Below are 26,953 nucleotides of genomic sequence, written 5' to 3' on the forward strand. Positions count from 1 at the left end.
TTGTGCATAAGATTGTCCTGCATTTGACACACTCGACACAGGTGAGGTAAATGGATACCTTGAATGCAGGAATGAATTTCTTAGAAGGCAAGAGCACCATAATGGCAGCCATGCTAAAGCTGGGGTAACAATGTTGGAGCGTCAGAAGAGTCAAATCTGACTAGGCAATTATGTGCGTTATACATGAATCCACGTTTGATATTATAATTATTAATAAGTCAAATAAACTATCATATGTAAGCCTTCTTTAGCCAAAAAAAAAAAATGAATGAATGGAATCCGGATAGATTGGGGCAATATTATAAAATTCCGTTTGCGGGTCATACGTGATTATTAGAAGATCATATTGAACAATAGGGTCTTCTTCAGCTATGGCAACTGCGCGCAACAAAATTATATTCAATAAGGTCTACTATATAAAGATACCGAAATTTGAAGCATATTTTTCACGTCATTTAAAAAAAAACGCCGCCGTTTTGCCGCGTCAAATCTGAACGAGGCTTTACTCGTTGATGTTATAATTTCAATCCAAAATTAGACGTAATATGTTGATTTAATATGACAGTATGCCTGTATTATGTAATAAAATGATAATATTATGTGAATATATATAGATTTTGTAAACGTGTCATTATTGACTGTAACTTTTGTAGGTGCGCTATGATGGGGTGGGGATGGGAGGGGAGAGGGAGAGAGAGAGAGAGAGAGAGAGAAAGAGAGGGAGAGAGAGAGAGAGAGAGAGAGGAAGAAGGAGAGAAAGAGAGATTGATTTATCTTATAGACGTTGCTATTGAAATAAATTGAATTGTATTTCTTAGCATTCATATATATATATTGCCTAAAATCACTGGCGGATCTTTATTTCCGGCCTTCTTCAAATAGGGGCACAACGTCCAAAGCACGTGCCGCGAGACCTGCGTCTCAATATAAATAAATAGATGACTGTTTTCTCACGCCCTATTAATTAGCGGGACACATTGGATATGTCCGCATGAATTATATCATAATGATTATAAAGGAAAAGAATTTGAGAATTTATAACATCTAAACTGTGCATTAATAAGATTTTAAGTATAATAAAATGGACAGTAATGGAAATTCAAACGGGTAATAAAAAGGCTTCATTCGGTCATGAAAATATATCTGCAAACCTGTATATATGTACACGGAAAGTATATGAAAGCGAGAAAGTGAGTTTATTAAAGCCCACGGTGAACTTTATTTGCTCGCGTTTTTATCGATCACGACTGTCTCTCGATACATCCGCTATCGACATTTTTATATATCCGGTATCGATCCGTCCAACCTGTCAAATCCCAAATGTAGCGTTTGAGTCAACTTTCCTGTCTTGATTTAATCGATGCGTTAATCCTATCTTTCTCGACGAAGTATGGAATTAAAGACATATTGTCAATGTTGGTGTTTGGAAAGATAAATATTCAATAAAAAAGCGACTTGCTCTTCGAAATTGATTCACTATTATATCATTCGATCAAAAATACTGTCAAATTCTATAGGCCCTGCTCTTTTCTCTCTCTCTCTCTTTTTTTCTCCCACTCTGTCTTAATGGTATAACCTTTGCAGTAATGTCGTAATACGGATAAGGCAGCAATAAAGAATCTTGAGAGCAGCTTGATGGTAGGTTGGGTGATGAGCCCATTTATTTGTTGATCATCAGTAACATAATCAGCATGAAGAAAACCCCAAGGTCTCTGAAGCAACAAGCCGGAGCAGCTCCCGGCTCCCAAAATACAACGCAGTCCCAGCTAGACCACACTACAGCTTCCAGCAAACCTCGCTAGCATGTCGTTTCTTTCAAAGGTGTAAAAACGTAACAAGGGCGTTGCACACTTATAGACGGCCCGACACACGCACAACCTCCTTCGCCCATGACAAGATGCAATGTGTGCCTACGTATCTGCTATGTCAGGCAGATTCCCGCGCCCACATATAAAGACCTATCACAATCCTATAAACAAAATATCCTACCTCTTTTTGCTATTCTTGTAGAAACACCTTTTGAATGAAGTAAAAATTAGTTATTACACATTATAAGCAATCTTATTCTTTTTGACATAGACTCACAATATATCAATTCTTCACTTTATATCAATACCAAAACAAACTTATAAATCGAGGAACTACATTTCATTCACCGTATTTTTAAACCGTAGATTTATGCAAATTATACAAAGTCATTTGCATAAGAAAAACACGTATAAATCCAATTTCCTACAGTAAGTATGTCACAAAATGACCCCTGCTCTGAAATGTATCAAATGCATATTACATCCAGGCGCGGATCCAGGATTTCGTAGGGGGGGGGGGCCCAAATTTGAAATTATACGAGCCAAATATTGGTACGTAATATTGACCAGCAGTGACGTAATGCGGGGAGGGGGTGGGTGCAGGGAGGGGCGGCTTCCCCCTCCCTCTTGACGTTTCATTGAATTATTAGAGAATGAAGACGTTTTGTTGTACCGTTTTCGAAAATAATCCTCGTCTAAATTCAGTTTTTCCCCGCCCGCGCAAAGCGTGGGAGCTTTTACGATTCATTAAACCACTAGAGAAAAAAAGACGATTCGTCGTACAGTTCTCGACTCTAAATCCTCGTCTGAATTCAGGTTCTCCCCCCCCCCCCTCCCGCGCAAAGCGCGGAAGCTTTTGCGATTCATTAAACCATTAGAGAAAAACGACGATTCGTCGTACAGTTCTCGACTCTAAATCCTCGTCTGAATTCAGGTTCCCCCCCCCTCCCGCGCAAAGCGTTGAAGCTTTTGCGATTCATTAAACCATTAGAGAAAAACGACGATTCGTCGCACAGTTCTCGACTCTAAATCCTCGTCTGAATTCAGGCCCCCCCCCTCCCGCGCGAAGCGCTGAAGCTTTAAAGTTTCATTAAAAGCATTAGAGAATGAAGACGTTTTGTTGTACCGTTTTCGAAAATAATCCTCGTCTAAATTCAGTTTTTCCCCGCCCGCGCAAAGCGCGGGAGCTTTTACGATTCATTAAACCATTAGAGAAAAAAGACGATTCGTCGTACAGTTCTCGACTCTAAATCCTCGTCTGAATTCAGGCCCCCCTCCCCTCCCGCGCGAAGCGCTGAAGCTTTAAAGTTTCATTAAAAGCATTAAAGAATGAAGACGTTTTGTTGTACCGTTTTCGAAAATAATCCTCGTCTAAATTCAGTTTTTCCCCGCCCGCGCAAAGCGCGGGAGCTTTTACGATTCATTAAACCATTAGAGAAAAAAGACGATTCGTCGTACAGTTCTCGACTCTAAATCCTCGTCTGAATTCAGGTTCCCCCCCTTCCCCTCCCGCGCAAAGCGCGGAAGCTTTTGCGATTCATTAAACCATTAGAGAAAAACGACGATTCGTCGTACAGTTCTCGACTCTAAATCCTCGTCTGAATTCAGGCCCCCCCCCCTCCCGCGCGAAGCGCTGAAGCTTTAAAGTTTCATTAAAAGCATTAGAGAATGAAAACGTTTTGTTGTACCGTTTTCGAAAATAATCCTCGTCTAAATTCAGTTTTTCCCCGCCCGCGCAAAGCGCGGGAGCTTTTACGATTCATTAAACCATTAGAGAAAAAAGACGATTCGTCGTACAGTTCTCGACTCTAAATCCTCGTCTGAATTCAGGTTCCCCCCCCCCTCCCGCGCAAAGCGCGGAAGCTTTTGCGATTCATTAAACCATTAGAGAAAAACGACGATTCGTCGTACAGTTCTCGACTCTAAATCCTCGCATATTTTGATGCCTCATTATTTTTTGACACTGGCAGTTAACTTTTTTTTCTTTCTTGCTCTCTTTCTTTTTTATTTTTCTTTAATATACCTTTTCAAAAAAAGTGGGGGGGGGGGGGGGGGCTCGAGGCTCTCGATCCCCGCCGTTCCTCGGGCCCTGACATTTAGGAATCTCAAGAAACACATTTCTTGCCTGGCTGTAAATTTAGGAATTTGTCACATAAAAACGTATAATTTACTAAAAAGTGAGGAAAAATCTCTGAAATTATGTCATTTCAGCATTATTTGTAATCTACCGTTATGGAATTAGAAATAAACCACGTTTAAATTTGATTTCCCACAAGCCCCCTACACCCTATCAGTTCGCCAGTATCTCCCCTTTTTCTTTTTTCTTTCCCTTTCCTTCCTTCTCTCTTATTTTTGTGATGGGGGGGGGGGGCAACAGCCTGGGAGGCAAGGCCTTTCGGCCCCCCGATCTTTTTCTTCCCCCTTTTCTTTTCTTCTTCCTCTTCTCTCTTTCCCTTTCTCTCCTCTTTCCCTTTCCCTTCTTTTCCTTTCTTCTCTCTCTCTCTTTTTTTTTTTTTTTTTTTTTGCGGGGGGGGGGGGGGGGGGGGGCCAAGGCACGCTCGGCCCCCCTGGATCCGCGCCTGATTACATCAATGATTATGTATCCTTGTGTTTTGATTTTTCTAATATGAACAAGTATGATAATCACTCGGGTGTTATAGAATGTGATATTTCTGATCACTACCCTGTGTTCATGATTTTAGAAAATCCATGTAATTTGAAGCAGCTGCATTATCCACAAACTGTAACTTACAGATGTTATAAAAACTATGATGTACAAAACTTTAAAGATGACCTTGCTGAGCAAGAATGGCAACATATCAATAGCTGTGAAGATGTTAACATGGCATACTCCATTTTTCTTAATTTGTTTAATAATGTTTGTAATAAACATGCACCAATCAAAGAGAAAAGAAGCTGCAAAGGACGCGCTTATAAGAAACCTTGGATAACCAAATCAATAATGAAGTCTGTTCGAAAAAAATATAAATTGTTTTTAAAAGTAAGGAAATCTAATTTTGATGTAAGTGATGTACACAAATTTCGGAACTACAGAAATGTATTAACGACTGTTCTTCGCAATGCCAAGAGAAATTATTACAGTGGTTTGCTAGCTGAGAACAGCAATAACACTAGTAAAACGTGGAACATCATAAATGAATTAATATCAGGGAGAAATAAAGGTAACAAAGGTACTAAGGTAGAAAAACTTATAAGGCGTATTAATGGAAATGATAAAGTTCTAACAACCGAATCTGAAATTGCCAATGAATTTAATGATTTCTTTGTAAACATCGGTCCAAATCTAGCATCAGCAATACCAAATGTACCCACATTATTTGAAGATTATTTGAGTAATAGTGTTGAGCAATCCCTTTTTTGGAAACCGGTCACAATGAAGGAAGTTCATGACCACATGTTGGCTCTAGACGAGAAGAAAGCTTGTGGTTACGACAACATTCCAGTACGCCTGATTAAGGATGGTGCATCTATTTTGGCTGAACCATTAAGACATATCTTCAATCTTTCATTGGAAACAGGAAATTTCCCTGATCAAATGAAAATTGCTAAAGTCAGTCCACTGTTTAAGAAAGGTAATAAACATGAAACGGGGAATTATAGACCCATTTCTGTCTTACCAATTTTGGGTAAAGTATTAGAAAAAATAGTTAATGCTCGATTGACCAGTTTTCTAGAAACGCATGACATTTTATATCACCATCAGTACGGATTTAGGAAGAAGTATAGTACTAAATTATCATTAATTAATCTTATGAATACGGTATTGAAAAGTATAGACGAAGGATGTGTTACGCTTGGTGTGTTTCTTGACTTTCAAAAGGCTTTTGACACAATAAACCATAACATATTATTTAAAAAGCTATCACATTATGGCATCCGAGGACATGCACTGAAATGGCTCGAAAGCTATCTTAGTGACAGAATGCAGTTTGTGAAATACAAAGAGTCATCATCAGAAAGTAGATATATCAAATGCGGTGTACCACAAGGTTCTGTCTTAGGACCAACTCTGTTTTTAATCTATATAAATGACTTGCCAACTGTGACAAATTATTTCAATTTCAGACTATTTGCAGATGATTCTAATATTTTTCATACTTTTCCCAAAGGTGTAGATCAAATAGATGAGTGTGAAGTAAACGAAAATTTAAAATCCATACAGAATTGGTGCACTGCAAATAAGCTTACTATCAATGCGTCAAAAACCAATTTCATGTTCTTCAGTAGTCGTAGAAGAAAGGCTGTGCTTAAAGGGAGATTAGAAATATCTGGGGCAGAATTAAGAGAAGTGGAGGAAGCGACATTTGTTGGCATTACCATTGACAGACATTTTACATGGAATTCACATATAAAATCTGTTAATGACTGTATACGGAGAAAGGTCGGCATCCTCTTTAAATTACGGCACTGTGTCCCTAAACATATATTGATACTGTTGTATAAAGCTCTTATACAGCCACATATTACATATGGCATCGAGGTTTGGGGTAGTACTTATAAATCACACTTGAATTGTATATTTTATACTCAAAAGATGGCTGTACGTACCGTTCTCATACTAATGCACTGTTTCATGACCTCAAATTGTTGAATGTTTTTAAATTGCATAAATTATCTATTTGTACTTTTGTGTTTGATTTGATAAATGAACGATTACCTCATTCCTTAAAACATTATTGCAGTATGATACAACATGAATATTCCACAAGACAAAAAACGGGTCGACAATTACGTCTTCCTTTATTCAAAACAGACCAAGGAAAGTTTTCTGTTTCGTTTGTTGGAAGTAATTTTTGGAATATGCTTCCTACTGATCTAAGAATTGAGAGATCAAGAACCTCTTTTCGTAAAAAACTTACAAAATTACTCTTAAGTGAAAACCACGAATCATAACCTCGTAACTATATAGTTGTATATAGTAACCAGTCTCATTTTAATATTATACACAAAATTATTTATAAGATTTGGAAACCCATCATATATTTTTAAATTAACTTTATTTTAGGCTTTAGATAACGAGAGTCAGACTCGACTAGCACATGTGCTATTTTTGACTCTATTTTACCATCGATCACAAACTCATTGTAAATAGTCATTTATTGTTTTACTCTTGAAGCAAAGTTTACTTTATCTTTGTCATAATGTACATGTATATCGCTGTAGAACATGTATTTTTTTATAATTCATGTCATGCATTTATGTTATATTGACATTGTCATTGTACATTTATCTTTTGTTTCAATGTTTTCAATGGTGGTGAATAAATAAATTCAATTCAATTCAATTCAATTCAAATTCAATTCAATTCAATTCAAATTCAATTCAATTCAATATTTTGCGTGCCTATTACGCACACCAGTTTGTCATCATAGACATATTTTTCTCCAATAACTTCCGACTCATCGCTCATACATTCATTAATACTCATCTCTTACCTCTTCTTTTTTGCTTCTATTCATCCTCCCATATTTTCCTCTATATTCATTTCCATATCCATCACTCTCTACATCCACATAATGATCTCTTCCTTTATCTTCTATACATCTGATCCAATTTTAACACGATCGCAACTACTTTTGAAAACTAAATTCAAGGGCAATATCAATACTCTATTGTATATCCTGTAGAAATCATGTTCCGATGACGTAATACATCATTGTAATGTTCACGCATTTCTAATGGTGATGGACAAGGCTAATACAATTGCCTTAAAGCCTATCTGCACTAGTTTGGCCAGGGGGATTAGACCTCCCTGCATGATCACTGACAGGTGGTTATCTCATCAAATCGGCTCACAATTACCTTACAAAAAAGGGGACCAACGGTCACCACTTAGGCATTGTTTGCTATATAGAGGGTGCAAGTAACTACAAGTAACTGTTTCTTTTGTTTATTTATTTTTATTTATTATTTAGACAAGTCATCGCCCTCCGCCTGCCGGATGGAGGGTTTTTAGGCCGTTTTTTTTTTTGGTTTTTCACATAAGTAGTGCAGTAGGGCTTCAAGTCCATCAAAAGTAGGTGCAATTTGAGTTTCTTTCTCTTGATCCATCCATTACTCCCTTTCTCCTATTACATCCTTTCTCCTATTACATCATCTCCGCCGATCATCTCCCCATCTCCCTATCTCCATCATACTCCTTTTATCCATCTTACCCACTTTCTCTCCATTATCATGTCCTAATGAATCATTCAGTATACCTCTCCACCCTTCTTTTCTTCACCTCTCTATCATTGTCTTTTCACTTCACTTCATCAACCACTATTCTTCCTTTCTCCCTCTCCTTCTTTTTCCCTTTCTGCCAATCTCTCACTTTCCATCCTTCTGGTCGTCTCTCTCCATCAGGGTTCCCATAGAAATTAAGTTGAGTACCAATTTCATAACTTTCCATTTTGGAACGGGTTGCAGCATCCAAGCAGCGTACAGACATCACACCCATTATCAGTTCAAATAGCTGCCATAGCCACACAGGGCCAACTCCACAGCTTTCCATGAATATGGATGTTTTTTCTTCATTTTCCATGACTGTGTGAACCTTCTTACAGTCTCTCTACCTTTATAAATCCCCATTTTTCTCTTTCAAACTGTCCTATGTGGGCATCATAACGCAAATAATAAATTCCCTATGTGATTAAAATATGTTACAAAATAATGACAGAGAAAGGCATCAAATTCCAAAAATGGAGGATATATTTATATTTATTTACAAAAAGACATATGAAGAGTACCTTTAAGAACGCTGTATGAAACAGGTGCACAACTTAGTTTCAAAACAATAACATAGATGCTTGGCATTCCTTACTTGACACTACCAGGAATTTTTTTCAATGATTTTGTTTCAGTCTTCAAAATAAGAAGGTATTAGAGAACAACATCTTTTCGGAATCATCTTCCAGCTCATGACAAGTAGATTAGAATGTTACAGTGAACGGAAGAGACAGCACAATAAATAACACAAGATCTATGGATATCATCATGTAATGTCAAAAATGTTGATAATGTGAACCACTGTTAGTCTGTTAGGTAAATACATGTCACCTGATGAGGTGTTCACACTTGTACAAGCATTGCTTTTTAGTGGACCCCTCTGTTTCCAACATGTATTTCTTAAATATGTTTTAAATACTCATCATTGATTTGTAATGTTTTGTTGGAAACATGAATAAATTTGAATTGAATTGAATTGATGAGAAGCAAATGCTATCATTTTACACCCTTCTGGCTCTCTAAAGATGATATGTGGCATTATCCTACATGAAAAGATCTTCAACAAGTTTGTCAAATAATCAGTGATACCAGTAATATAGGTTGCAAATAATTTTGTGACTTTTCTTATACACATCAAAAAGTACTTTGATGTAGGAGTAAATGTCTAAAGCTCTTTCAGAAGTTGGACAGCTTCCTGAAATAACCATGGAAACAGAACACCAACAGAATGAGGAAACTTAGAAAAAGTCACCAGGGTAATTAACATTTCACAACTGCCCTAGATGTTTAACAACTATGTAATTTTGTTTAACAGCCATTAGAACGCATGCTACTTACTGACCAAATTCTACCTCCGATGCTCCACTTTTCGCGCACAGTTTTGTGGAAAATACAGTGGAAGCTGTCTATAAAGACCATCCAAGGGAGACAAGAAAAGTGGTCTTTATAGGCAGTTGGTCTTTACTACAGGTTCCTTTAGTACATGTTTCAATGAGAAACTGTTTTTAAGGAAAACAAAAAAATGTGGTCTTTATAGACAGGTGGTCTTTCAATACAGAAGGTCGCTAAAGCAGGATTGACTGTATTCATATATGCTGTGAAGCATGTTTTCTTCCCATGCTGACTTCTTTTGAAGCCTCATATTGATCAAAAGTTTTTTATTATTTAATTTAAAAGACCGATAGGAGAGCGAAGACACCGTAGAGGAGAGCACAGGGGTAGGCGACGAGGAGTTGTTGTGAATCCATGGCTAATGCAGTCACAAAGAGCTTGGATGCCGATAAACTACACCAACCTATAGCTAGGAGCGATGCTATCGTACCGATTATACCTCTGTGAAGGAGAGAACAAGAGAGAGAGAGAGAAAGAGAAAGAGAGCAATGAATGCAATAAAGAAAGAATTAATGGAAGGTTAACAAAAATGTCTGCTTGAGCTATAAAATGTTATACAAAAGAGTTGTAGGGCACATAATAGTAAATTAAATGGCAAGAAACAAACATTTTTTTATCCATACGGCCCACTTTATCTTCACTGTTGATTTAATACGAGAAATGAGTGCATCTCTCCCCTTCAACAAATACAACCCAAACAAATAGCGATATACTCGAATTTTTTTGGATTTTTTTTGCGATATACTCGCAAGGAAAATCAGTTGTCAATTTGTGTTTGATCAATTAAAATACAACTTATAACCCTTTGTCATATCTATCTTTCTCAAAATTTACCTGTTTCTCTTATTTCTTTGCTTACATTAAAATCAAGCTGATGCCAGGATGGACTTCCCTTTTGAACATTTACAAATCTATAACTTGTACCAGAAACTACCAATACTTCCGGTAGCTTGACGAATGTAATGAAAAAAACAACTAAAACTTGAATTATAAGAAGCTACCGGCACTCACTGTAAGCTGATGATGATGGCAAGAAAGTTGAGACAGACCATTGGAAGAAGGCAGTACCCTAAGACGCTGACGATGCAGCTAGCGCCGACTCCTGTAAGACTCATCAAATTCAGCAACATCCACATCCCTAAGCAGCCCATACCACCAATACCATAGATGTAACCAAACTGGACCTTCCCTGCCTCAAAAGTAGAAAAGTCAAGTAACATTCACATCAGAAGTAAAATAAAAGACCCACTGTGGCCAAAATGGCTCTTATTTTAAGACTATTTTCTGGGAAGGCTGTGCACACTATGAATATGACGGACGAAGAAAGCGGACAAAATATACAGTTCCTCAGGTAGACAAAGGAAGATCCCTTCACTGCTATTATGTAAAAAGGTGAACATGCATGTGACACCTGTTCTACACATTTTTACAAAATAACAGTGAAGGGATGTTCCTTTGTCTACCTGAGGATCTGTATATTTTGTCAGCTTTCTTTGTCAGTCATGTTCATAGTGGCACAAGCATCTTTTAATCATCAGGATTGGCAATAAGCCAGTTTCGTAATGTAACCAAATTTAATGCATACGTCTTTGTGAAGTGCCTCAATACAAATTATTTCATTCACCTGATAAGAATAATAGTATTTCAATAGTCAGAATGCAACTGCATATATTAAGTTGTTGCCAGGTTGGACAAACATTATGGCTTGACCTACCTAGCAACACTTAATATATGCAGTTGCATTCTGACTATTGAAATACTATTATTCTTATCAGGTGAATGAAATAATTTGTATTGAGGCACTTCACAAAGACGTATGCATTAAATTTGGTTACATTACGAAACTGGCTTATTGAGGCAGAAATTGTCATGGCTTCTTCACATTAACTTTTTTTGGGCCCTGTTTACATTTTGGGGACCTTTTTAAGTGTTCATGTACATCAGACGACTATATTTGACTCTCTGTCAATGGCAAAACAATAGGTGATTCATGAACACTTACCAGAAGAAGAGATCCTCCAAAGCCGAGGGCAAAGACAAGGGGACCGGCCAGATCACAGTCGTTGATTGCTGCAGGGTCTGTCTCCCTCATAGGGTTCAAAACAGAAAGTGTCTGCAACCAGAAAAGGAAGGATTGTTTGTAAACAAAAATAGCAATTTAACAGACAATTCTTTGGGGAATGTAATATAAAAACCTTCTACTTTTTTTTCCTCCTCTTACCTCTTACCCCCTTCTAAATATCAGATACATTGCACAGCTCCTCTTGTACATTGTTAAGTTTTTATCTCCCTTGGGAAAATGGTTGTGAAATCCTTTCACACTCACTCTAACTTATGTTAGTAATGCACACAATATTCAAGAACGAATGATCTGATTTTCCTAAAGAAAACAATGTATAGCTAGCATTGTCTAGGGATATTTAAAAGGGTATATTACAATGCTCTTCAATAGTGAAAGAGATACAGATAGTATGTCATTCTTACCTTTTGATAAATGTGTTCAAAGTTGATTCCCAGTTCTGAGTGAGGAAAGAGCAAGAATATGAAATGGTTGACAGAAAATAGAAAGACAAGCCCACAGAATCCTTTCGGTATCGAGCCCGAGTATGTGAAGCAAATAACAGTGCAGCACAATAGTAGTGTTGAAATGTTTGAAACCAAGTAAATAAATCAATTCATTATTTCCCTTTATCTTCTGCATTCAAAATCAAATATAGAAACATGGAATGCATCATTTGTTTTTAGATGAGCATTAATTAGTCCATCATTTGTAGGAAACCTACACAAATACACAAAAAAAGAAGATTATGACTACTTATCAAAAGTACACCAAAGCTTTGGCTCATGATCTTCTTTGGTTTTAGATGTAATCTGCTGTACACGGCAATTGATTCATTTCTTCTTGGGCAAGTCCAATGTATTTGGTACCTCAAACATTACAAAGTTTATTGGAATATATAACATAATTAACTTGAGAGGTATGTACAGGGTAGTCCACAAGGTGTTTAAACAGGCAACATTGATATACATGTTTGAATTATTATTGTACAGGATTAAAAATTAACAACCAAAATTAAAATGAAAAGTCATAAAATGTTTGAAAATTGATACAAAATATGGCTGCCATTGCACCAGAGTGCATCTAGCCTTAGAGCCCTTCAACAAGCCTTGGAGCCCGGCCACAAGGGAATTCATATTCCTTCCACATTCCAAACGTACATGCTTGAATTTTGAATTCTGGACCAACCTGTATGAGTATTTTCAAACCCTTATCCCATCTAAGCTACATGACTGTCAACTTCAACTGCCATTTAAATATATTCATGAAATTATTTGATGTACATGGACTAAGTGGTAAGGTATCGGATGAGATACCTTGGACTTGCTCTTATATTATAGCCCCCCCCCAAAAAAAAAAAAAAAAAAAAGAAGAGAAAAACTGCAATCAAAAGGCAGAATTTTAAAGAAAGATGGACATAGCATCATGACATACCTTCAAGGAGAGGGGGTTCATCATCAAAACTGTCTGAATAGCTGCCACCAGCTGATGACATGGGTTCAGGGGTCATGATTTGACCTGTGTAGGGTACCTGCGGTGACAGCATCTGAGGCTGACCTCCGTAACCTTGCTGGGAATAGTCATCATAGCCTGCTGGAGCTGGAGCAGGAGCACTGAAAAAAAATCAATTAATATTTTTTAATAATAATAATAATGATGATAATGATAATAATGATAATAATAATAACAATAAAAAAATAATAACAATAATCTGTCTATTTTACCCTTGGCAGCCTTGTTTTTGTCAGTATTAGAAATTTTCTCCCTAAGGGCCTTGCAAGCATATTATCACCCTAAACCTAGTCCCTAACCCTAACCCTTAACATAAAACAATTGAATGAATGGATAATCCTTTATAGCTCTCGTCTACACAGGATTACAATACACACTTGCAAAATTTAGGATTTTGATAATCCCATCATACAGTTTGATGCAAAAAAATGAGATCATACCGTGTAATGAAAATCCACTGCAAAATAAAATTTGTTTGAAGTTGAAACTTGTGATTTCTAAGAGACAATTCATTTATGGTTTGCAAATCATACATCCAGTCTATAGAAGGTGAGTTCTGATGTGCTTAATAATAAAAACAACAAATGACTCCTATATCATGTTTCTGGAATAATTCCTTAAAAAACATTGTTTGTATCTAATCGAGTCACAATTACTAAATCACTGGTAAAACTTGAATACAGCTTCTGGGAGTGCAAACCTTGAAAGGCTAGTCTACTCACATGTCACTTGTGCCTTTCCTTAGAATGAAATTTGCAGTACTGGTTTTGAATTTTGTTTTCAGTTTCAAAGGTGATATTTTGAATGTATAATACCAGCATGGACCACATACATGTACATACCGAGCTAACAATACATTTTGGCAATTGATCACCGTACAGCTTGTCACTAAGTACTAAGTACTAAGTTCATAACATAGCATAGCAATTCATGACACTCCTTGTAGTTACTTGCCTCACCTACCATCCCAGTATATAGCCTCCTGAGTGAGCTGCCAAAGGTATTACCCAACTAAGTACCAAGTAAGCAACTAAAAAGGAGACATATCTTTGTAAAAAATTGATGGCACTCACCCATATTGTTGGCCCCCAACATCATAGCCCTGCTGCTGGTCATAGTCTGTCTGAAAGAAGCCTTGTTGATCCATGTTTGGGTTGAAGCCCTGTTCTCCGTATCCAGCCATAAAACAAATTCAACCTTTATTCCAACTTCAAAATAAAAAGAATCTACAAACAAAGCAAATATTAAACCAAAATGGATTATATGTTCTTCCCCCGAATGGGGGAGGGGGGGGGGGGGGGGGCTCCAGGGCCTGCTTCCTCTGATCCCATCCTCAAACAAAACAAAAAACAACTACTAGTGCTACAAAAATTCACCATCCACATCATGGTCCTCAATAGAAAATTGAACAGAAGAACTAACATAACTGATTGCCACAAATGTTGTAAAACTAAATCCCTTGATGATTCCATTAAGAACACAGATCTTATGGTAGACTTAATCTTAGGGTCAGACCTCTATATTCTACCAACATTAAAAAAAACAAACTATTATCTTAAATTAAAGTCGTATTATGATTCATACAAATTCAGCCAAACATTAATTGAAAGAAGGAGAGATCTTGGAAGTTTAAGTTGGACTTGGAATTTTGAAAATTAAATGTTTGTGCAAAAGCTTCCTCAAAATTAAGGCTTATATAGAGCACCATGATTACAATATACAAAAATGAAAAAGAAAGAAGAACTTCAAATCATTTTTCAATTCTTTCTAGATCTAGGTCTAGCACATTTGAAAATCTAATTGTTGTTGCTAGGCCTACTTGTTAGTTGTTGTTATTGTATCATAGATCATCTAGGTCTTCATCTGTTTTACACCCAAATACATATGTGACTTCAATTTCAAATGATCTCTTCACTCAGTCAGAGTCGAGTCAGTGTTCTGTTGGTACTTCAGTCATTTATTATTTTGATTGTTTTATTGTTTTTCAATTCAATATTTTAGATTTTTATTTATAGACAGTTTTACTGTGCAATGAACTAATCCCGGCCAGGGCCATTCCATGAGAAGAAGGACATGACATCAAAAAAAGAAATGTACCTCTTATGTTAATTTTTTGATTTATCACTAACCTTATGCCATGGATGTTCATAAAACATTAGGGCCTTTCAAATTCAATACAATTTATTTTTCATTTTTGTTGATTTCCTAAGATCTCAAACCATCATCAAAAACGTACATGTGGGACTGTAGATGAAAAAAAAACAATTTATTGCAGATTACACAGGATTCTTGTAATATTTTTTCCTGAAAATTTCGCTAAATTGAAAAAGATGAATATATTTCCATATTCTAAGCCTTTTCTAAGGGGTCCTGGGATATTTAATCTATTACATAGGGGTGAAAATGGCCTCCGGACAAAATGTAACGCGAGTTACCGTAACGTGAGTTACCAACATATTTGCTTCCTGCATTTTACTAGTCCATTGTTTCTTATCTTTAATATTGTGATCTTATACTAGTAAGTCTCAACCTACTATCAACGTAGGAAAGATTTTGTCAAGATTGTCTAGTATGAGGAGACTTTGCCAAAAGAGGGTCTCATAGAATTGACCATGTCCTTTTTTTGTAACGCGGGTTACCAAAATTCAATAATCCAAGAATCTAAAAATGTTTGTTCTTCAATTTTCTTTTTTGTTTCATTCAGTTGTTCTATATCTACCCTGTCCATTTTGAAAAAAGTATCTTGCAGATCCTAGCAGTTCTAAAGATATAGGCACATTATCGTGTCAATGTACCCATTAGGTGTAACACGAGTTACCATGGAATGGCCCGCCAGTGTTATTTAGGGTACGCATATGCTCGTTCCCTCTTTTTGAAAGCACCCCCTATCTGAGGACTGCCAACATTTCCGAACCCCCCTTTTGCGGGCTTTTCGCGGGCATTTCGCGGGCTTTTCCTGCCTTGGAGACCCCCCTAAATCAGGAAAAATGCTCAATGTACCCCCCTAAATTTGGAATAACTTCTCAGGAGTCCAAAGAGATGAGAGAAAAAAGGAAAAACACCCCCTTTTTAAAGAAATCTCCAGGTGAAAAGTCAAATACACCCCTTTTTTTACGATTCTCGGGCCGGACTTTGTCGCACGAAAAGTACCCCTTTACCGGACATTTTGCGGTCATTCCGATCCCTGAGTGGCCTCAGCTCAGCTCAGAGACAGAGTCAGCACAATACATTACATTCACAGTCGCACACACAGAGAATGAGTGATCAGCTAGATTTCAGACAAGACAAGGTGAAAATCACTGAGCTGAGCCTGAGACATGACAGTCACAGTCAAATTGTCTCAGTATCACAATCAATCAACATACGTTATCAACCCTGTTAGCGCTTAGCCCCATTAAAGCATAAGAAAATCCCCACAATATAAACAAAATAATAAATTTAGCTTACCAACAAGACATACAGCTGCCGCAATCCACAATGCACAGTCAATGCAACGTAGACATGTTAGTCCTTAGTTGTGTAGAAATTAGTTTGTATCGAGTCAGTAATGTATCCCACATATACACGAAAGGCGTTGCCAGAAGTAGACGTAGATTTATTTTTGATATCCTAGACAGTCTTAAAGTTTCATGACCTCCCACCTTCCCACAATGCAAACGTTTTCCGTCCTCTTTCTCTTGCGTTTGTAAAGGCCCAAGTTAGGTGAGAGAAATGATCGTGAAAATCGTGATCTATCTTGGTCATCTCCCGATATCTTATAAAAATTAAGGAACAGCTATCTACATAATATAATTACGATCTCTAGAAAGTACATTTTCATTCACATATTATAGGATATGTTATCTTATTGCCTCTGTATCATAAATGTTCACGGCCCAAAATTTTCTTGAGGATGTAGTCCCAATAACCTTTATTTATGTTGGGGCTGCAATTTTGTCGTTGGATCTCGTCGATACAGCCGTCGACGAGCATTTAACATTGGACATAATCTTCTTATGGGGCGGGATTTCAATGAAATCGATAATTTAGACGTATACTAGTCAATGATGATGCCAGAAAATTAGAAGCATCGACCATTGTGAAATTTATGCGGAAAATTTGATTGCATTTGACGAAGTCAAACTCAAAGTTCTTCATGTCGGACCCGATCACTGATGTCTGACTTTCTGTCGATCAATGAATTCATATTCTTCTAAATCTAAGAAGATTGAACTAAGTTCCATTCTACATGTTACATAGGTCTATATTGCACTTATTGAGAACATAGATCTAGATCTAGTCTATATCGCAGTTCTTGAGAAGTTACGACTTGTTCGTTCATGAACAGTAGGGGGGCGCTGGTCCAAGAATGAGGATCGTCTCATAAACAAGGATATCCTCATAAACACAGACAAATTGTGTCGACAGTGTCGTCTGCATTTTCGAGGACTTTTTTTTTCATCGGCGCTCTGGGGGTTTCATGTTACAGAACCGCCTGCTGGCGATGCCAAAAATGGATACCCCGGGGGAAAATAACCCTAGTTCACAGTCTTATGGGTTGTCTGTCTTCCCAAGGATTTATTGCTCATAATGTGAAGGTCTCTGTACAAAGGCAATGTAAAATGCATCAAGAAAATCATTGCAGAATCCCTTTTTTGCATCGCCAATGCGCCGATCAAAACTATAATATAAAACGTCTGTGAAAAAGCAGACGGTCCTTATTTAAGAGGACGCATCCGTCCAGGTTTAGGAAGATCCTTATTCTTGGACCAGTGCCCCTACTGATGAACAGAAAATAAAATTATTGGGAAACAACGATTCAGCTAATTTAGTATTCAAATAAACTCCATGATTAATGTGCAGTTCAGTTGTATTTCAATTAGTCTAGTCTAGTTTTGAAAGATTGATTTGGAGAAAGTTTTGTTTACTTTAACTGTTTTGCAATGCAGAACTTCTTCAAGTTCGATCTTCACTCTAGACAGTAGGCCTAGATCATAGATGTGCATGGATAACTTGAAGGCCTTGAATTAAGGCAATATGAATATCATATGGGAGACTGTCATGTTTGTTTTTTCTCTTTTTATTTGTTGATAAGTAATTTTTTTTTTGTATTATACTTTTTGTATCATCTATATTTTATGTAATTTACATTTATTTGATATAGTCTAATATGTGTCAGAATCTTGTGTAATTTACTTGAAGTTATAGGAAACGTGTGTCATATTTCCTACATCGAGAATTAACCCTCTCTCTCTCTCCTTCCCCACATTACAGCCATGAAGACTATTCTGGCCAGCAGGAACGTAGAAATCCCTGAGGGGGGTAAGTATTTTCAGATTTTTAATGCGATACATAACAGCCAGAAGGCCTCTTCTGTAAGGTAAAAGTACACTGCATTAGAGTTTACACCCTTCTAGCTCTCAGCTAACAAGTGAAAAAAAGTAGGATTTATACATCAATCCTTTTTTTTGCAGGCAAAAATAAGTGAATTTGAAATTTGGACCAAAGATATTATTCTATTTGTAACATGTTATGTTTAATAGCTGTCAATACTCTGTTAGTGTCTTTTTAACACAAGTTATTATTGTGAAAGTATATTCTGAAAGCTAATTGGCTGATATAATTGTGACCATGTAGAATTCTCGTTAAGAACAACAACATATACATGTATATATATAATATATATATGCTTTTTTTAAAAAACACCTTAGATTATGAACATTCAAATAAGACCGTAAGTGAGAGATCATCTGCTTATTATATAAGTTTGTAGTCTTTATTCAGGGCTTAACACAAAGTAACAGGCAAACAGGCCCCAGGACACATGGGCACCCAAAGTCAAATCTTGACCCAAAAATTGTTGACATTTTTACATAGGGCTCATGTATGTACATACTGTAAAATATTTGATTATTTGATACTTTTTCTTTAGCGTATTTTCCATTTAATTTTCTTCTCTACAGGCTGTAAGAAATCTTTTTTGATACTCTTTGACTTTGCATGTTTTTTATTTCATTAAAGTAGTGAATAAATTCTAATTCGATTTATTAAAACCCCAACAGTGGAAGTATCGGTCAAGGCCCGTACTGTGACGGTCAAGGGACCGCGTGGGACTCTTGTGCGGACATTCAAGCATCTCAAGGTGGAGATCCGTTGTCTTTCCAAGACCAAGCTACAAGTCATCAAGTGGTTTGGAAGCCGCAAGGAGCTGGCCTGTGTCCGAACTCTCTGCTCTCACATCGAGAACATGATCAAGGGAGTCACTATGGTAAGTCAATGCTTTAACAATTATAACAATACATTGTGAATAAGAATAATAAAACTGTATTTCTATACTGCATATGACCCCAAAATGCAGTCTCTAAAGCCTCCCTATATGAATAGAAAAAATAAAAAAGAGCTATAGAAATATCACATATGAGAATAGCATGCACATTAATTCTAATTATAAATAACGAAACGAACCCTTAAAGCTTATCTGCCGTAGTTTACGGGAGGGATTAGAGCGCCCTGCAAGGTCACTGGACAGGTGGTTATCTCATCAACTAAGCTCTCAGTTAACATAAGAAAAAGAAGATCATGGGGGACCAATGGTCACCGATTAGGCACTGTTTGTTATATAGATGGCGCAAGTAGCTCCAAGTAGTGCAGTGGGCCTTTAATTAAACCATGTGCACTACTGTTTATATTTCAATAGGCTTTACATATAGAAGTGGGTTATTAATGTGAGACAAATGCTTATGTATCCTTCTCAGCGCATTTTCTGTAAGTTATTACCAAAGAAAAAAAAGAAGTCACTCACTCCATAGTGTCCGACAGTGAAGTCTAGAAAGTAAACGGTTTTCCTTGCATAATTTAAATATTACGACACTGCTAACGTACAGATAGGACATACGTGACGTATTCATAATTCCTGCAAAGTTCTACAGAATTTGACGCTGTAAATGGGATATAGTACCTTTAATGATCATAGGTATAGAGAATTTTAATGAACCATTTTTTACATTTATTTGCCTGTATAGTAACTCTAAAAACAAGGGGGATGTGATGCTTTATGCTGTTATAATACGATCATGTAATTTGTTCATCTATACTGAAGTGCCTTTCCTAATTCATGTTTCTTTCATTTTTCAGGGTTACCGCTACAAGATGAGGTCTGTGTACGCTCACTTCCCCATCAACGTCAACATCAAGAATGAGGGAACCCAGGTAGAGATCAGGAATTTCTTGGGAGAGAAGTTCATCAGGAAGGTGGATATGAAGGAAGGAGTCACCTGTACCACGTCCACCAAGCAGAAGGATGAGATCATCCTTGATGGCAACGATGTCGAGCTCGTCTCACAATGTGGTAAGGACCTCGTCTGTTATCACAATGATGCTTGGAATGCGAACCAAAATCAGGGATGGGCCTTAGAAAGATATGTGTACAAATTTTAATTAGACAACACACAATTTTTTGTGCTCATTTACCTATAAGAGGATGGTCTCCAAACAAAAATTTTAAACTGTAAAATTGTAACTTTGAAGGAGTGTGAACCAACATGTGTGGTGCACACTATCCCTTGGGGGTGGAATCCTGGAAGGTTTGGAGTGCTTAAGCCTCGGTCACAAATGCCATTACGAACTGCTACGAACACCGTACGAACGATTTTCAGACCATAAAAATTCGGGAAGCCCATGGAAAAACGGAGATTCGTAAGAACGCATCGTTCATACGAACCTTTGTGACCGTAGCTTTAGATGCTCTCTGGTGAAATTTAAGCAACATTTTGAAGCATTTTCAAACAGATTTGATGATTTTAACCTTTTAATGCTTTACCAAAATTGTTTCAAAATTTCAAGCCTATTGCCATTACATGTTAAAACCTTATCAAAATAACTCTAGATTTAACTAAATGACAATTTCTGTCTTCCTATTTTATTTTGTAGCTGCTCTCATCCAGCAATCCACCACCGTAAAGAACAAGGACATCAGGAAATTCTTGGATGGCGTCTACGTCTCAGAGAAGACCACAATCCAAACAGTTGATGCATGAACACGATCGCTGCGGGCAGGGGAGTCTCAAAAAATGGAAAAATGTTGACCTACACTGTGTAAATGTAAAATAAAAGATCTGACATAGTCTTGCATCGTGCAGAGTTTACAAACCAATGCCAATGAGTTCTTGCCTCGTATTGATTGCTAGTGTTGAGTAGAAAGGGAGAGTGTGTGCCGACTAGAAATGTTAATTCACTACCTTTTGGTTTAATGCCAATTTTGTTCTACTCCCCCAAACATCTCTTGACATTTCATATAGAAGCAGTCTGTTTATTGTTCATGAGGTCTAATCATCATCTTGTTACTTTTCATCACTTCCAATTTTGTTATGGTTAATGCCCATTTGGGCCAATATTTGTTTTGTCTAATCACCAGTTTGTTGAATGCATGTTAGTCTCTTCCTTATCTGTCTGATACCCATTATGATTTGGTCAAATAAAAGAATCTGGCAGATGCCATACATAAAGCTTTGTTGCAAGGCCCGAATTTCAGACAAATATGGAGTAGATCAAACAATAAGTAGAGTAATAGAGCAACTAGTCATTAAGTCAAATGATCATTAAATCGTATCAAAATTTTACAAACTAATGATCAGATAATTTTGATAGTAAACAAGTTCGATCAGACCAAATGGCAATATAGACCTACTAAGTAATGCACATAAAACCATCTTTGATATTCCTCAGTCACACTACCAATCCAACTTTACATTGACTCTAAACCTGACTCCATTTTAAACCTTTCAGGGTAATGTAATGGTCTGTTCGGTCTGGTGTTGGTTTCATACGTATGACTGCTCTTTTGTGTATTTGTGTGGTGGAACAATTATGAAGGTGTGTATTGAGATGTATTTGAAGGAAATATGTGGGGAGAGAGAGAGAGAGCGCGCGCGAGAGAAGGTTGGGGTGAGAGGAAAAGAGGGAGAGGGAGGTGGGTGAGAAAGATGTGAATAATAATTTTTTTTAAAATCTAGTTCTGCTTATTGAATGGTGTTTTCAGGACATTTTTTAAAACTTTATTCTATTTTCAAAAATGATTTGTTATACATGTTTTCAGCAATAAGCTGAATCGCAAATGTATATATATAGATCTATACAAGATAAAAATTAACATTACAATTTAAAAAACAATTTGCAATAGTAATAAACATACAATGTATACAAATTGGTTAAAATGACATGGCAATATCGATATTATACATATTGTTAAAAAATGTGTTATAACTTTGATGAAGATTAGCAAGTTGTGAGCAAAGCTTGCTCATCTCATAAACTAACCACAGAGAGGGGAAAGAGCCAACATATGTTGAAGCCGGTCTGCAATAGTTCGGTCAGGAGGGATTAGACCACTCAGCATGGTCACTGACGGGCGGTTATCTCATCAAATCAGCCCTCAACTAACACAAGAAAATGGGGATCATGGGGGACCAGCAGTCACCGATTAGGCATTGTTTGCTATATAGAGGGCGCAAGTAGCTAGTAGTGCAGTGGGGCTATAAGATTAAAGGAATCTGTAGATGCAGTATTCTGTGATCAGAGTGTATATAGTGATGAAGAAATGGACGAATGGAGAGAAAGTCAGATTGTGATTATATAGAGAGGAAAATCAGATAAAAAGATTGAAATAGTTACTACTTTATTGCAACGCATATTGAGATGAAGGCTTCTATTAATTGTCTTGTGGGGAATGATAAAAATTAATGTCCATCCATCCACAGTGTTAAAGAGATCTAGAAAATTGATTGTTTTTTTTGTTTTTTGTTTTTTTGGAGGGGGGGGGGGGGTAAAATGATAACAAAATATTATATTAATCATGTATTTTGCCCTTGCCCCCCCCCCCCCCCCACCCTCACATAAGCAGTTTAAGAATGCCATACACAATTTGATCATTTCCATTTTGCATGTAAAAAGTTGGTAAGTACTCCCAAATACTTTAAATCAAGTATACATTGAGGTATTGATCTCTCCATCTGAATTTTTAAAATTAATTCGCTTGGAATGTTGATACCAAAGTGGTTAAATTTCATTTATATACACCCTGTATGTCCAATTTTCAATATATGTTCCTGCATTTATTTAAAATTATTGTAAACATATTCCTAGGATCACTTTCTGTGAAATAGGGTCGTGAATAGATGAACCTAACATTCTTCAGGTTGGTGTTTTCAAGCAGTGAAAATAGATTAAATCCCTACAAAATAAATGAAAGATTTACCAACAAGCAATGTACGTACAATTTTACTAAAACATAACAGAATAAATATATTTGTTGGGTTACCATATTGTCGAATTCCAATCGATAACTTCAGTTATAATTTTTATTCTATCGCGATCGTGCATGTGTTATCGCTTTAAAACCTTACCTTACAATAACTTGTATTCTTGTAAGAAGGATTTGCACTTGAGAAATATAACTCATTCTACATAAAATAATTTATTAGAGACTCTGAAGATGGCTCAACAAGGAGGTGTTGACCCCGAAATGGCTCGATTTATGAATTTTGAGGCTCAGCGGCAGAAGTTCTCGCAGCTCGTCTATTCACTCACGGACACTTGTTGGGACAAGTGTGTCGCAGAGCTGCGGCTGGGAGCCCGACTGGAGATCAAGACCGAATCGTGTCTGGTGAACTGCGTAGAACGATTTATTGATACAACAAACTTCATCGTAAACAGGCTAGAATCTGTGAAATCGAGTCCAGGCAGCAAGCTGGGACTAGAGTGATTAGTGCCATGGAAATAATTTATGCATTTTTGATGAAAGCCAAAGTCAAAGAAGATGACTAATTTGCAAGTCAAGTGTAACCAAGACCAAGTCAGTAAAACTAATGTGATGGAAAAAGAACTGGCTAGCGGCAGCGGTAGTGCAGTGGAATGTTGATACGTACTAGGCAAGAAGTGCATGCTGATAATTATCATAATGCATATGATTGTACAATCTTCAATCAATGTGGATGGCATCTTGTGCAGTTGATGCCAGCTTGCGCTTGCTGTATCCCACTCAGCCTCGATCAAAACAAATTGTTTACAGTAGCACAATCAACAAAACACTATAATGGTAAATAATTTTTAAGCATCTCATCTCTCAGTTCTTGAGACCAAGGAAAAAGTATAGACCTAATATGAATTCTGGAGAGAAAAATCCCATTGTGTTGGATCCTCTGAGGAGTTTGAATACCTGGATATGGATTTGGCTGAGCTCGAAGAGCTAAATGTCGAAGGAAGTCTCAACATACCTGAAGAACGGTGGTGCAGCATCGGATTGGTGCCAACTCTTCAGAAATTGGAACTTTTCATGAAGTCGGAGATAAATCAAATGACTATCAGTATCAGTTCCATGAGCAAGAGCAATACTTGTCCTGTCTATTATTTTTGTTTTGTCATACTTTCCATTTCTTTAGCAATTGTACCCTTTGTCCGTCTCTATTCGCATCTCAATACTAGTCTAGAGACTTTACTGAATGAATGATTACTTCAATTGTATAGAAAGACTAACCATCTTCCTGCATTACAGAAATCTGTGCATAAAGACCACATTTGAGAAAGCTTTTCATGAAGACCTGCCAATATTAGGCAATTTTTCTTTTTCCCATCCAGTGGTCTTCGTACTACAGGTTTCCTAGTCATACAAATACAATACCATGTACATCTGTACTTTACTTTCAGTCCATTGATGCTAGTAGGACAGAGCCTGCCCATCAATCTGCAAACAAAGTTGTTAATCTGTTTAAATTACCAGTAGGGCCTACGATCTTGATAGGGGATGGAGTAACACAATGGATGTTCATGTGTTCTGAGTTGGTTGAGCAACTGAGCATTTTTTTCTGTTTAGAATCTGGGGAAAACAGCCATCCAAACATTTTAAATATTGCTGCTAACATAGTCACTCTAATTTGATTTCATTTGAAGTAAACAAAAAATGTTTAAGATAGTACCTGGCCAACTATTGTAATGAAACTTTTAGTGTGTTTTCAATATGTAAAGTTAATTTTATTTTTTTTGAACTGTTAGCAATTTTATTTAAAGGGATGCATACAGAACCTTATTTGTACGCTATTGGGATTTGGAAATTGCCCTAAATAGAGTAAGTGTACCCAATACTACTTCCCATTGCCTACTTATTATGTGCCATAATGCAGAACAGTTCATGTGCTTTTTCTCAACTATGGGGGAAATGATGGTCTTGTAAGTCATCAATGAAATGGTCAAAATTATAGTTTCCTAAACAAATAAAATGTACTCTCATTATTTTACCTATAAGTCCTAAACTAGAGAAAACATAATGTCTGACTATGGATAAGGTAGCTCAGTAACTTATGTAGTATGGAGTAACTTGGGTTTGTAATGGCGTTTGACATGAATTCTTATGACGGAGTAAACATGGAACTGCTTATCCAATCAAAAGCTAGGATGAATTGAATTATTTCCTTTGCAATCATTTTTAAATGATAACATTTAATTTGTTGTTGCAGGTTTTATAACATGAAACAATAATTATACATGTGTATCACAAATTTTGGATATGATATACTATACTTCAAGATTAAAGATGTAAATATAAAGAGAGAGAGATAGAATGGAGGGGGTGAAGGGATGGAGGGCTAGAAAGGAGAGAGAGAGAGAGAGAGAGAGAGAGAGAGAGAACTAGATATCCTTGAGTATAGAGGAGGGAGAGATGTGTTAAGAATTTGAAAATAAGAAGGATAGAAAGAAGAGCAGATCATATGGGAGAAAGCAATTGATATATAGGCTCCACTGCTCCAGAGCAAATGGGAGAATGAATGAGGAGAGACGGACCTAGACAACTATATACAGAAAAATTCCATAAATGCAAATTATTACAAAAGGACCATGAAATTGGATGGATGGAGAATAATTGGTTGGAATATTCATGTTGACAGTACAGAGATTGTTTGGGGGAAAAAAATAGCAAGCAGGAGGAAGAGAGAGAGATAGAGAGTGCGCTATGTGGTTCCAGTGTTTATTTAGATTCATTAAAATAAGCGATAACTTCAGCACGATATGAAGGTACATGACTTGTTTGCCTAGTCAAAGCCACCATACCAAATGCATTTCTAAGTTCATATCAAATAAAAAGTTCCGAGATAGCGTTGTGGCACGTTGGTCTAGTGGTATGATTCTCGCTTCGGGTGCGAGAGGTCCCGAGTTCGATTCCCGGACGTGCCCCTCTTTTTACCGAACATTGCTGTTTTTACAATCATAATAAACACAGGCATTACATTGTGCACTGACGCCCGGAATAGAAAGATGGAGTGAAATTACCGTTACTTGCCGGACAAAGGAACCATTTTTGGTACAGGGCCTTCCTTATCTACTAAACGTTAGGCTAGGAGCCCCCGGCAAAAATTTTAATTAAAGGGTTTGGGGGACGGAGGCGTCTTTTTGGAGCCCAAAATAATTTTGTAAAATTGATTTCTTGTTGTACATTATGGTACAGGGCTACTAGTAGGACATACTGAGCGATATTAGGGTAGGAGCCACTGGCAAGAATCATGTGGGGCGGGGGCGTCGCCTCGTAGCCCCCAAATAATTTAGAAGGTAACATAACCTTTGATTTGTTGATGTACGAATGCCATTTTGGGTACAGGGCTTCCTTAGGACCTACCGAACGATATTAGGTTAGGAGCCCCCGGCACGGCCTGTACCAAAAACAGACGGTCGTATAACCACAGCATAATGTGATCTAGCTTACATTATCTATAACATGGGGCTCCGGCACAACGCCCCATCCCTAATCACACATATCAATATTTTTGCCGGGGGGTCCTACCCTACCATCATTCACCCAGGTCATAATGAAACCCTGTACATGGCGTTTGTACAACAAACACTCAATTTTATATTATCTTATAAATTATGTGTGGGCTACGAGGCGACGCCCCCGCCCCACGCCCTTATATGATATTCTTGCCGGGGGCTC

General features: G+C 37.1%; 2 protein-coding genes and 1 non-coding gene across 4 annotated transcripts; 2 read left to right on the plus strand and 1 right to left on the minus strand.

Annotated features, from left to right (window-relative positions):
• Nucleotides 1-8,501: 8,501 nt before the first annotated feature.
• LOC579888 (protein YIPF5) lies at nucleotides 8,502-16,570 on the minus strand. Of its 2 annotated transcripts, none has more exons than XM_775545.5 (7): nucleotides 16,447-16,570; nucleotides 14,073-14,225; nucleotides 12,922-13,100; nucleotides 11,913-11,947; nucleotides 11,431-11,541; nucleotides 10,440-10,621; nucleotides 8,502-9,869 (listed from the first exon to the last, which is right to left on the minus strand). In XM_775545.5, exons 2-7 carry the CDS (start codon nucleotides 14,180-14,182, stop codon nucleotides 9,707-9,709), a joined length of 780 nt encoding a protein of 259 aa, XP_780638.1. In that variant the 5' UTR covers nucleotides 14,183-14,225; nucleotides 16,447-16,570; the 3' UTR covers nucleotides 8,502-9,706. The 2 variants fall into 2 exon arrangements, with proteins under 2 accessions (XP_780638.1, XP_011684113.1); XM_011685811.2 differs by having other exon boundaries at nucleotides 14,073-14,161; nucleotides 16,447-16,520.
• Nucleotides 16,571-16,635: 65 nt separating this feature from the next.
• Nucleotides 16,636-21,130, plus strand: LOC591874 (60S ribosomal protein L9). The gene is made up of 5 exons (XM_791421.5): nucleotides 16,636-16,701; nucleotides 18,253-18,300; nucleotides 19,041-19,246; nucleotides 20,113-20,326; nucleotides 20,908-21,130. The coding sequence occupies exons 2-5, from the start codon at nucleotides 18,255-18,257 to the stop codon at nucleotides 21,012-21,014; spliced, it is 573 nt and encodes a 190-aa protein (XP_796514.1). The 5' UTR covers nucleotides 16,636-16,701; nucleotides 18,253-18,254; the 3' UTR covers nucleotides 21,015-21,130.
• Nucleotides 21,131-26,127: 4,997 nt separating this feature from the next.
• On the plus strand, nucleotides 26,128-26,199 carry TRNAP-CGG. The gene has a single exon. It is a non-coding gene; the product is annotated as a tRNA-Pro (tRNA).
• Nucleotides 26,200-26,953: the final 754 nt, after the last annotated feature.

Source organism: Strongylocentrotus purpuratus, unplaced genomic scaffold (assembly GCF_000002235.5).
Source record: "Strongylocentrotus purpuratus isolate Spur 01 unplaced genomic scaffold, Spur_5.0 spur5_scaffold_11, whole genome shotgun sequence".
In the NCBI taxonomy this organism is placed as follows: domain Eukaryota; kingdom Metazoa; phylum Echinodermata; class Echinoidea; order Camarodonta; family Strongylocentrotidae; genus Strongylocentrotus; species Strongylocentrotus purpuratus.